General features: G+C 42.8%; 1 protein-coding gene across 1 annotated transcript in view; it reads right to left on the bottom strand.

The window, feature by feature from the left end:
* fbxw4 (F-box and WD repeat domain containing 4) overlaps nucleotides 1-13,749 on the bottom strand; it is a 61,795-nt gene that overhangs the window by 32,433 nt on the left and 15,613 nt on the right. The window contains exon 7 of the mRNA XM_063875479.1: nucleotides 2,424-2,489. Within this exon, the coding sequence (XP_063731549.1) occupies nucleotides 2,424-2,489 (66 nt within the window). The remainder of the gene's footprint in view (nucleotides 1-2,423; nucleotides 2,490-13,749) is intronic.

The following is a 13,749-nucleotide window of genomic DNA, read 5'->3' as shown; positions in this document are numbered from 1 at the left end:
TAAAGTAGTCAGTGTACAGCTTGTATAACAGTGTACATTTGCTGTGCCCTCAAAATAACTCAACACACAGCCATTAATGTCTAAAACGCTGGCAACAAAAGTGAGGACACCCCTAAGTGAAAATGGCCAAATTGTGCCCAAAGTGTCAATATTTTGTGTGGCCACCATTATTTTCCAGAACTGCCTTAACTCTCTTGGGCATAGAGTTCACTAGAGCTTCACAAGTTGCCACTGGAATCCTCTTCCACTCCTCTGCTTGGCCATTCCATCACCTTTACCCTCAGTTTGTTTAGCAAGGCAGTGGTCCTCTTGGAGATGTGTTCGCGGTCGTTATCATGTTGGAATACTGCCCTGCTGCTCAGTTACCGAAGGGATGGGATCATGCTCTGCTTCAGTATGTCACAGTACATATTGGCATTCATGGTTCCTTCAATGAACTGTAGCTCCACACAGCCTGCAGCACTCATGCAGCCCCAAACCATGACACTCCCACCACTAGTGCTGCCTACCTGGACTCACATTCAGGTTCATGTCCGGACTCAAGTCCAGAGGTTCAGGTTCAGGTCCGGACTTATAAGTCCGGACCTGAACCCATGGCTTGGGTGAGTAACTAAAGTGAACTTATTGTAAGCTAATTATCCATTGAAAACAAACTCATATCAACTCAAATTCAAACTTGTCCGGTGTATTGTGTTCCCTGCTCCTGTCCTTCCAACTTCTGTCTACATTTCTCTACAAAGTACAAATGTAAAAAAAAAGTTACAAACACTTTTTGCCACTTAGTCTACAAATGACTTATGACATCAACTACAGTAAACTACTAGTTTACTACAAAGAGCAGTTGCGATATTTTGCGAGACTTGGTGAGTTCAGTAATGGCCGCCATATCAGAAGCCGACACGATGTCTTTTCTCAGCGCAAATTTCTCGATCTATGGAAGGTTTTAGATGGTATAGAATAAAAAGGAGAATATACGTAACTGCTAGTTTTTTTGTGAGTCCAAGTACCAGTTCCTGACGATCCGGTTTTAACCGGACTTGAACCGAAACTTTTTACAAGTCCAGTACCGGTTCGGCGTACCGGTACGCAGCACTACCCACCACCATGCTTGACTGTAGGCAAGAGACACTTGTCTTTGTACTCCTCGCCTTGTTGCCGCCACACACCCTCGACACCATCTGCACCAAATAAGTTTACCTTGGTCTCATCAGACCACGGGACATGGTTCCAGTAATCCATGTCCTTAGTCTGCGTGTCTTCAGCAAACTGTTTGCGGGCTTTCTTGTGCATCATCTTTAGAAGAGGCTTCTTTCTGGGGGGACAGCCATGCAGACCAATTTGATGCAGTGTGCAGCGTATGATCTGAGCACCGACAGACTGACCCCCCACCCCTTTAACCTCTGCAGCAATGCTAGCAGCAGTCATACGTCAATTTTCAAGAGACAACCTCTGGATATGAGGCTGAGCACGTGCACTCACCTTCTTTGGTCGACCGTGGCGAGGCCTGTTCTGAGTGGAACCTGTCCTGTTAAACTGCTGTATGGTCTTGGCCACCATGCTGCAGCTCAGTTTCAGGGTGTTGGCAATCTTCTTATAGCCTAGGCCATCTTTATGTAGAGCAACAGTTCTTTTTTTCAGATCCTCAGAGAGTTCTTTGCCATGAGGTGCCATGTTGAACTTCCAGTGACCAGTATGAGAGAGTGTGAGAGCGATAACACCAAATGTAACACACCTGCTCCCCATTCACACCTGAGACCTTGTAACACTAACGAGTCACATGACACCAGGGAGGGAAAATGGCTAATTGGGCACAATTTGGCCATTTTCACTTAGGGGTGTACTCACTTTTGCTGCCAGCGTTTTAGACATTAATGGCTGTGTGTTGAGTTATTTTGAGGGCACAGCAAATGCACACTGTTCTACAAGCTGTACACTGACTACTTTACCTTGTATCAAAGTGTCATATCTTCAGTGTTGTCCTATGAAAAGATATAACAAAATATTTACAAAAATGTGAGGGGTGTACTCACTTTTGTGAGATACTGTACATACATACAGTACCTTCCAAAAGTATCCCCTCCTCATTGGTTTTTCCTGTTGCATTAAAAGCAGCACACCAACACCAAATAGTAGAAATTGGTGAAGTAAAAAAATGATAGAAATAAAACTGAAAAGCAGTGTGTGCATATTGACCCCCCCTTTGCTATAAAGCCCCAACAATGACCTTCAGAGTCAATCAGTAGTTAAATAAAGTGCACGTGTGTGCGGGTCACATTGTCTCTGATATCAGGATCAATACCTGCATATATACACCTTGTCTGAAAGGCCCCAGTCTGCCACTCCGCCAGAGGTACCAAAAAAGGCCCAAAATTAAACATCCTACGAAGCACCAATAAGCATTTTAGCAGAGCTACAGGACTTACCGTTCAACATCCCAGACGCGGAGAGGCGACGTGTTCTCACAGCATGCAGTGCCCGTTACAAAGGACCTGCACACACACACAAGACACACACAGACCACGGTTAGTGTCATTAAAACCACTTCAACACATCAACTTGACTCAGGAGAAAGTGTTGATGCCACCAGCCCATACTGACAGGAGAGGAAGTCCATTAGACTTCTGTTCTGATCTTACCATTACACATTAAGGATGAACGTCACATTTCTCAGCAAAAACCCATTGTTAGAATAACAATATCGCCAAAGCTAACATCATTCTGTTAATCATATTAAACTGTCTACTGTACCAGGGAAACAAATACATCTTAAATGTAAAAAACATGAACTTTCTCCCCTTCATCACATTGACTCTGAATGAGCACAAACTCCTGAAGAGAACAAAAGCCTCTCAAGTCTCACAATAACCCTCTGTATAGGAAGCTTTAAAGCACCAGTGGCTGTTTAGTAAAAATATAAACAGATCAGGTCTTTAGTTTATGCATTTATAAAGGCATGGAGAATAGAGATCAACTGAGACCTTATGTTTTTTTAAGGCAGATGAAAGCCTCAGACAGACGACTTCTCAGGGAGTTAGTGTTTCACTCTGAGCAGACACACTGCGACCACAGTGTTCACGTTGTGACACATTCCTCCCACGGAGGTGATAAGGAGTAAGCAAAACTGGAGAGATTTGATTTCATTTAATAATCCTAAAAAATCATGCTGATTTCCTCTGCAGATTGTATCTGTCATTATATTTAAAGAAATGACAACTACAGAGGCCACTGCCGCAACAATAAATCACATGGCCGAGCAAACTGAGAAACGTGCTGCCATCGGTGCAGCATCACCACTGAGAGTAAACCAGGCTGCCGGCAGGTTTGGGAAGCAGCTGGGATGTCATATTAAATATCTCTCTTTGTGGTTCGACAGTGTTCAGCACAGGGCGAGCGAGGGCATCCTGTCTGGGAAATCGGATGTAATAATCTTTCCGCTCGGCCATGTTGCTGGTAATACAGTCAGAGGGACCTACATTTTCCCTTAGTTTTGGGGATTTATTCTTTATTCATTACCTAATTGACTTAAGGAGAGGGCCCAGGACAATAGTGACTGACAGCACTTCATTTCTAACGGTGGCAGCGGCCCTACCCAATGTAGTTCATAAACGTAGGATTTGGTTCAAAACAGAAGTGGGAATTTTAGCCCAAGTTGACACAACTATAAAAACATAGCACGGATTAAGACATTAAAAACATGACTTGACCATGCACACACACACACACAAACACACACACACACACACACACACACACACACACACACACACACACACACACACACACACACACACACACACACACACACACACACACACACACACACACACACACACACACACACACACACACACACACACAGTTTCCCAGCAGAAGGACACAGTGGTGATCCTTTGATTGGAGTGGCAGGTTGGAATTAGCAGCTAGGTATGCACAGTGAATACCGGGCCTGTGGAGAGGTGGGGGGGGCAGAGAAAGGAGAGGGAGGAGCGCTGTGGGAGCAGGCTGACGAGATGTGTCTGGCTGTTAGAAGCTATGTAGAGGGCGGGTGGTGACCAGGGGTGCTGGTGGTGGGGGGGCTTCTGTTGGGCCGGGCCGAGTCTCATGGCTTAGGGCCCTCCTACAGGGTTGACGGACAAGGGGGAGGGCCCACCTTTTACTCACAGATAGTTGCTGAAGTGCTGTTGGTTGGATGACAATAGTGTAGATGGAGGGGACTGACGCAGATAGAGATATGTGTCTCTAGGGTATTTCTATATATCGCTCGGTGACACTGTATATTGTAGTGTTTAAAATTGAATTATTTTTGTATCTATACAATATGTGTAACTTGTGCAATGCTTGAAAACACTGCTGCTGTGACAGTACGCGATAAATAAAGTATCTCTTTATAACACATTTCTGTAGCCTCATGAAGGGAAAACACCAAGTCAAAGGACTTCTGCTGAACTCCTGTGGGAATAAATTACTTTCAAAATATGAATACAGTATCATTGATTTCATTATTGTCATCCAACGAAAACACATCAATCACTACCAAACATTTCCATTCAAAACCTTTATTAAATACTGGGGATCAAAACGATTGATTGAATGACTGGCCTTCCATGATGACAACACTGAAACATGTTTCTGTAGGTGCATGAAGCACTTTGTTATGCTTGAGGAAATAAGATTGCCAACTTATCATTTGCAGATAAAGATATAGATATGTACGGGAATAAGACAATCCCAGAGATTGTTTCAGGGACTGACTGTAGGTATATTCAAAGTGGAAACCTCATTTATGTTGACCCCAAGGTTAACTCCCAGCCAGTAAACCACAGAGAAAGGAAGGAAGCTATTAGCTCCAGCTGTGTTGGTGCACAGGTCAGAAACTGGCAGCAAGCCTCCCTTCATTTCAACAAGACAACCAGTGCGGCCGTCCACAGTGTCTTTGTCGTCTTTCTCTGGACTGTGCCAAAGACATCAGTAAGAGGGATGTGTAATCTGCAAGTGAAGAGAAACTGAGAAGTAAGGAGAGGTCGAATGGAAAACTAAAAAGATAGGTTCACAATTGCTCAGGCTTTGTTCCTGTAATGTTTGAAATGTTTCTGTGGTCATGTTGGACTGGCCAATCGTCTTCAGGGAGGACAGCATCAGAACAGGAACAGTCTGGATCGCTTGTAATTGCTATTACTGATATTACTCTTTATATATAACAAATCCCCCCTGGCTGACAAATATCTCTCTTCTCCATAGTTTCACACTGTGCCTTTTACATTTATGTTACACACTTAATGTATATATAATATCCTGCTTTATATTTTGTGTACATTTTTATTCCGACATGTATATTTTCTACTTTTTTATCTATCTATCTATCTATCTATCTATCTATCTATCTATCTATCTATCTATTTATCTATCTATCTATTACCCCTCTTCAACTGAAAAGACTTCTGTTCTGGTGTCAGGCTGGCCTGGTTTGGTTCACAGTTGGTTCAACCTGCAAACAACTTAAGAGCCCCTGACACATATTCCTTTTTGTGGTCGTGTTCCAGCTACTTTGCAATCCCAGCGTCACTGCTTCTGCAAAAACCTTCTACTGTCGCCAGAAACTGATGTTGCTCTCGTAAATCTAAAAAGGGGGGGGGGGGCGGTTGCTGAGGTCTTCTAAGTGCGGCATACAGGCAGCTGTCAGACCCGTTGAGCAGTGCTGCCCATGGGCAAGCCCTCAGTAATTAGTGTTGGGTAAACTCATTTATGGCCCAATTGGGTCGGGTGGGGCTGGGACCAATGTGCTGGTGGGTGACCTCTGACCCTGCTGACACAGGATACAATAGGGTTACAGCCACACTCACTATCTGGACCCTATTACTCTCCATTACTCACATTACTCACCCCTCAATGGGCTGTGGCCCCGGCAGAGGACAGCAGCCATACAATGAGAGCAGGACTCCCCTTCTGCCTCCCTCTCTCACCCCGCTGAAGGGCCAAACGGGCCCAATGTGGGGTCAGAGCTCGCACTGATATTATAGCTGCTAAGGTCAGAGCCTCTCTCGCCTCATGTGGGGCAGGTGTCCCCCCTAAACACACACAAATGCACACTCACACACACACACACACACACACACACACACACACACACACACACACACACACACACACACACACACACACACACACACAGTGACATCTCTGAGCAATGAGTCCAGGTCTGTGCCCCCACTCCTCTCATCATTAGCAGCATGCTGGGCCTCTGCTGCCGTTTGGGTAACCTCATCAGCTAGCCGCACACACACTCACACACAATTAAAGATATGAAAGGAAGCATATACAAGCATTTACAACCCTGTCATTTACAACACACACACACACACACACACACACACACACACACACACACACACACACACACACACACACACACACACACACACACACACCCTGCAGCCTCAGCATAATCTGGAAGACAATATAATGTACTACCTAGATATATGAAGCATTAACTTAAATGCACATAACCTTTAAAGTAGCGAGTGCGGAGTGATGTCATGCTGCTGTGGAGCATGTGTGAACTGCCTGCCAGATTTGAGACAATTCCAAAACTCTCTAACAGAGTGAACCTATACAAGGATGTAACAAGCTCGACAGCAAAGGTTCATTTCTGCCTGATACTATGACGATTCATCCAAACATTTTTTCCACTGATATTATAGTTAAGTTAATCATTTGTGTCAGCATGAAGTGGAACCCTGTTGAAGAGAGAAAAGGGCCGAGTTTGAGCTGCCGAGGAGCCAGGACCTTAACCAACTGCAGGACTGTATGTTCCTACTCCGGATTTATCATATTCATATGTATAGATGTAAACAGTTTTACCTATTTTATTAAAGCTGTTACATGTTTTATTCTTATTGTTATGAGTGTTCTCTCTCCTGTCTCTCATGAGCCCTGGCGTTCCGTACAGACAATAATAAAGGCTCATTTTATTTATGGTGTGGACTGGGGCCTAGCTTAAACGATTCAATAAAAGTTGAGCCTATGTAGCTGATTCTATTTGTTTTATTGTAAGTATTATATTTGAAGTATGTAATAGCTTCCAAAAAGAAATGGCATTCTAAAGGTTTGGATTAGAACGTTAACCCGGCTCTGATGGCGGTCCTGACCCTGAGTGACACATGATTTCAATTCTTCCAGAATGTCCGTCTTGACTTTAATTGGAATTAGGGAATTCCAAACAAGTCCTCTATTAGGGGACATAGTACAAACACAAAAAGTAAGTCAGTATTTATCTCAGCCCCTGCCTGAGGAGCAATTACACATGAATGCAGGAGGACAGCCCACATCCCGCTCTGGGAATGTGAAGGCATTTGGCTATGGAATCCACAGGCGGTTTAGCTTTGCACTGTCACCCCCCACCAGAAAGAGGGTTGTTAATTTGTTGCGCTTGACCCCGGGCTTTGTGCCTGACGTGTATCTAGTTTGTAAAAAGTGCTCAAAGGGTTATGATGCTTTTATATCGGTCAGGGAGGGAGACAATGTGCTGAACACACACACACACACACACACACACACACACACACACACACACACACACACACACACACACACACACACACACACACACACACACACACACACACACACACACACACACACACACACACACACACACACACACACACACACTTCTCATTCTTACACATGGGCAAACTTTTGTATACCATGACCATAAACATGCCCTTTCTGTCACAAATTCACACTGTTATGCATGGACACACACACACACACACACACACACACACACACACACACACACACACACACACACACACACACACACACACACACACACACACACACACACACACACACACACACACACACACACACACACACACACACACACACACACACACAGCACCCTGTTGTCCCATCCCCTCCCCCCTGTGGCCCTTTTGGCTTCTGTTTGTGTCTCCTGTGTGTAGGGTCACCAGGACATTCCTCAGCGGCCCCTCGGCTCTGTGCACCCGGCTGGAACAGACTGAGACGGCTCTCAGCAGACACAACAACATGTCCGCTAGCTACCCCTCTGTGGGGCTGCGGAATATAGTCCATAATCCATCCATCACATTTCTCTGACCAGAAATGCACAATGCGTCTTAGGGGGCTTTACAGTGTGTACAGCATACTCCCCCCCCTGTCCTTACACCCTGCAGCACACAGGGAAGCCCCTCAGAGAAAGAGGAGGGTCCCTCCAGATAATCGATGTACAGAAACTGCACAGTACACTCCGAACATGGACTGTATAAATGACCATATAAAAACGAATGCATAACAAAAACATGTTACTTTGGGACATTTAGATTTTAAGGTCTTTTGAAGGACAAGACCGTCCATAATGCGAGTAGTTCTTTTATTTAGTTTGACCTGACAATATTATATTGGACTTGTCATTGTATCACCATAAAAAACAAATAGCTCCCTTATAATCATCATGTATTTAGTTTGAATGAAAAATTCAAGAGACCACTCCACATGTTTCTTAACTCTTGATCTCTACATGTATGGCAGCCATTCCAGTGTCTGTTGAATTCCAACAGAGAAATGTTGTCAGTAGTTTATAGAATACAATAATTTAAAAAACCGAAATCATTTAACTCAAAGACATACCTAAAATAATAAAACAAGACCCAGAATGCTGAAGTGGTCGTATTTCCAATTAGCCTCACTGACAAGTGGTTTTCTTACGGCTACACAGCTGTTTAGTCCCAATCCCTTGAGTTCCCTTCGCATTGTGTGTGTGGAAATGCTCTTACTTTCACTGTTAAACACAGCCATGAGTTCTACTGCTGTTCTGATTTGATTTCACCAAACGTTTTAGTGATCGCCGATCACGATCATTCAAGATTTTTTTCCGACCACATCCCTTCCTGGAAGATGATGTTCCCACTGTCCTTCCACTTTTTGATAATGTGTCGGACAGTTCTTGACCCCATTTTAGGAGTTTCAGCAATCTCCTTAGAGGTTTTCTCTGCTTGATGCCAATAACTTGACCCTTCTGAAACAGATAACGTCTTTTCCACGACCACAGGATATGTCTTTCCACATGACTGTTTAACAAATGAGAAGCGACTCACTGCATCAGTTAGGGTTAATAACTTGTTGCCAGCTGAAACATCATTATCCAATGGGAGGCTCTCTCCTGTTCGCCTCGTTAAATCCAGGTGGTGACCTTTTTTTTGGCCGGGCAGAGTGTATATATATATACAATATATATATATATAGTACCAGTCAAAAGTTTGGACACACCTTCTAATTCTAAAGTTTTTATTTATTAAAAAAACAACATATAGCCTACAGCTGCAGAAAAAAATAAGACAGCCCTGCAGCATTATCATTTTTTCCGGTTTTACTAATTGTGTTTGAGTTAAAGTAACATGTGGAGTGGTCTCTTCAGTTTTTCTGGAGCTGTATATACATTTATCATCGAGAGGAAACACACTGCTCTGAGCTTTGTCCCTATGGCTCCCTGAAGCCATCCCAGTCCTTGGGGGCAGGTCAGTGTGAGTAAGGGACAGCAGGGCTCTGTGTGGAAGGTCAGCAGGGAGCGCGACTGACTTATTTTACGTGAGGATCCACTCAACGCAGAGGTCCAGTGATCACAGAGCTTTCTCTGGCTCCAAATGTGGTGGGAGTGATGCTCATTAGGATAATGTGCTGTATGGATGACACACATCACACACTCCCATGCTGTCAGGGCTTGACGCTGCCTGCTTCACTACTCACACCTATACTTTAACACTTGACTTTTCTACACAAACCTTAATGTTGAACCAGGTTAACAAATAACTAATTCCATAGAAAACTTGTGTCATGTGACTGGCTGCTTTAAGTCATCGTCCTCACACTTTTATTTAAATCTGGTAACCTAATTTCACTAAAGAACAGAAACATTCATTTATTACACTACTCATCAGAAATGTAATTCTAACAAATAATCATTCAAAGGAAAAAATGACATGTATGAGGGAAACTTAAAGAAAGACGGACATCACTGGTGGAGGTAACAGGAAGGAACTGGGATGACTAATGGAAAGATTTTAAAAGCTGCATAGAAAGGAACTGGACTGTGTGACACCCCAAAATAATATAACATGACTGCTTTAAAATGATGGATTTTTAATTTCGAAATGTTCTGGTATGGATACCAGAACAGAAGGGTACCAACAAAATTGTTGGTACAAAATTGTTGGTACCCAGTTTCAAGTTGGTATAACTTGAAACTGACAAAAGCAATAATAAATAAAAATGTATTGAAAAATAACGAATGAAAATCAGACTGCTTTTGAAATGTGGTTCAACAGAATCATTTTGAAAACAGAATAATGAAACTGGCCTGGACAAAAATGATGGTACCCTGAAGTTAATATTTTGTAGCACAACCTTTTGAGTCAATCACTGCAATCAAGCAATTTTTATAACTGTCAATGAGACTTCTGCACCTGTTGACGGGTATTTTGGCCCACTCCTCGTTAACAAACTGCTCCTGCTGTCTCAGGTTTGAAGGGTGCATTCTCCAGACTGCATGTTTCAGCTCCTTCCACAGATGTTCAATAGGGTTTAGATCAGGGCTCATAGAAGGCCACTTCAGAATAGTCCAACGTTTTGTTCTGAGCCATTTTTGGTTGTTGTTAGCTGTGTGTTTTGGGTCCTTATCCTGTTGGAAGACCCATGACCTGCGACTAAGACAGAGCTTTCTGACACTGGGCAGCACATCTCGCTCCAGAATGCCTTGATAGTCTGGAGATTTCATGATACCCCGCACAGGTTCAACACACGCTGTACTAGATGCAGCAAAGCAGCCCCAGAACATAGCCGAGCCTCCTCCATGTTTCACAGTAGTGTGCTTTTCTTTGTTTGCGTCATTTTTGCGTCTCTAAACATAGAGCTGATGTGACCTGCCAAAATGTTCCTGTTTTGTCTCATCTGTCCAAAGGATATTCTCCCAGAAGCTTTGTGGCTTGTCAACATGCATTGTGGCAAATTCCAGTCTCACTTTTTTATGATTTGCTTTCAACAGTGGTGTCCTCCTCGGTCGTCTTCCATTAAGTCCACTTTGGCTCAAACAGCGGCGGATGGTACGATCTGACACTGACGTACCTTGACCTTGGAGTTCACCTCTAATCTCTTTGGAAGTTGTTCAGGGTTCTTTGGTTACCATTCGTATTATCAGTCTCTTCAATTTGTCATCACTTTTCCTCTTGCAGCCATGTCCAGGGAGGTTGGCTACAGTCCCATGGACCTTAAACTTCTGAATAATATGTGCAACTGTAGTCACAGGCACATCAAGCTGCTTGGAAATGGTCTTATAGCCTTTACCTTCAACATGCTTGTCTATCATTTTCTTTCTAATATCCTGAGACAACTCTCTCCTTAGTTTCTGTGATCCATGTTCAGTGTGGTACACACCATGATACTAAACAGCACAGTGACTACTGCTCACCCTTTAAAAAGGCAGACTGACTGATTACAAGTCTGAAGACACCTGTGATGCTAATTACAGGACACAGCTTAGTTGAACATGAGCCTGTGGTCAAATTATTTTCAGTCTTTCTAGGGGTACCATCATTTTTGTCCAGGCCAGTTTCATTGTTTTGTTTTCTAAAATGATTCTGTTGAACCACAATTCAAAAGCAATTTCTGATTTTCATTAGTTTTTTTTCAATACATTTTTATTTACATTTACATTTTTTGTCCACGTCTGTATATATGGTATCCATATAAGTATTTGATCCCCTGCCAATTTAGTTAGTTTAACCACTTACAAAGAAATGAACAGTCTGTAATTGTTATGGTAGGTTTATTTGAACAGTGAGAGACAGAATATAAAAAAGAAATCCAGAAATGTAGATTAAGAAAAGATATAAAGTGATTTGTGTTTAATTGGGGGAAATAAGTATTTGATCCTCTTGCAACCAACAAGACTTCTGGCTCCCACGGACCGGTTAAATAAGTCCTCTCACTTTAAGAAAGTACTCCTGATGTCAACTCTTTACCTGGATAAAAGACACCTGTCCACAGTCAATAAATCAGATTACAACCTCTCCACCGAGGGCCAGACCAGAGATAGGTCTGTGATCGTGGTGGAACAAGATTGTAGACCGGCACAAGACTGGAATAGAAGACAAGACCACCAGCAAGCAGCTTGGTGAGAAGGAGACAACTGGTTTGATGATTAGAAAATGGAAGAAGCACAAAATGACCATCAATCGCCCTCAATCTGGGGCTCCAACATCTCAGATCTGGCCTCTTGGGGCATCAGTGAACATGAGAAAGGTGAGGGGTCAGCCAAGAACTACACAGGAGGGACTCTTTAAGGATCTGAAGGCAGCTGGGACCACAGTCACCAAGAAAACTGTTGGTAACACACTGCGCCGTAATGGATTACAATCCTGCAGCGCCGCAAGGGCCCCCTGTTCAAGAAGGCACATGTACAGGCCGTCTGAAGTCTGCCAGTGATCCTCTGAAGGATTCAGAGAAGGCTTATGAGAAGGTGATGTGGTCAGATGAGACCAACATCAAGATCTTAGGCATCAACTCCACATGTCGTGTTTGGAGGAAGAGAAATGCTGACTATGACCCCAAGAACACCATCCCCAGCGTCAAGCAGTTTCTCTGCTAAGGGGACAGGGCGATTCACCGCATCGAGGGGGTGATGGAGGGGGACATGTACCATAAAATATTGGCTGATAACCTCCTTCCCCTAAGGCATGTTTTGCAAGGGGATCAAATACTTAATACTCCCAATTAAATGCATATTAATGTATATCTTTTTTTTAATCTGCATTTCTGGATTTTGATATTCTGTCTCTGACTGTGAAAATCAACCTATCATAAAAATGACAGAGTGTTCAGCTCTTTGTAAGTGGGTAAACTAACTAAATTGGCAGGGGATCAAATACTTATTTCCTCCACTGTATATACTGTATATATTTATATATATATATATATATATATATAAACAGCTCTGGAAAAAATGAAGAGATCCCTCCACATGTTTCTTAAATGTTTATCTAAAAAAAAAAAATCATTCAACTCAAAGACATGTATAAATAATAAAAGCAGAGGAACTGATAATGCTGCAGTGGTGTCTTCATTTGTTTGGAGCTGTATATATATATATATATGTACACACACATTTACAAATATATTTATAGATTAGTAATAATTAAACACATACTTCCAAAAACAACTTCTCCCGAGAAGACTTTTTTAATAAGTGAACCTTTGTTCAGTTACAGTTGCACTAACAACTTATTGCATAATATCATTGAACAGTTCAGAGAGGAACTGACACAGATCAGAAACTAACGATGCACTGTACCAACAGGCAGAGAGTCTCCTGATGCAGGGTGAAACTGCAGGTCATTATACAGGTTAAAAAACACACATATTCGTAGATTTTTGAAGGATATGCTGTAAGTGTTCAGATGAAGAAAATACAAGAATACATATAATTAATTATTTCTCACACATGAGATGTTGAGGACATATTGAAACAGACAGCTGCTTGTGTGTTTTTATCATGTCTAACATCAGGCCGAGTAAACCTGACACCGGAGAACACCTGTATGAGGTCAGCATGTAATGAGAGGTCTGTATGTGCTGAGGTGTGTGTGTGTGCGTGCGTGTGTGTCTTTGTGTGTAATAAGTGTGGGGCGTCTGCAAGGTGTGTCTTGTTTCAAGGGAAATTCTGCCTGTAATACG

This window comes from Eleginops maclovinus, chromosome 22, assembly GCF_036324505.1.
Source record: "Eleginops maclovinus isolate JMC-PN-2008 ecotype Puerto Natales chromosome 22, JC_Emac_rtc_rv5, whole genome shotgun sequence".
NCBI lineage: Eukaryota > Metazoa > Chordata > Actinopteri > Perciformes > Eleginopidae > Eleginops > Eleginops maclovinus.
This window is presented reverse-complemented; position numbering and strand designations above follow the sequence as displayed.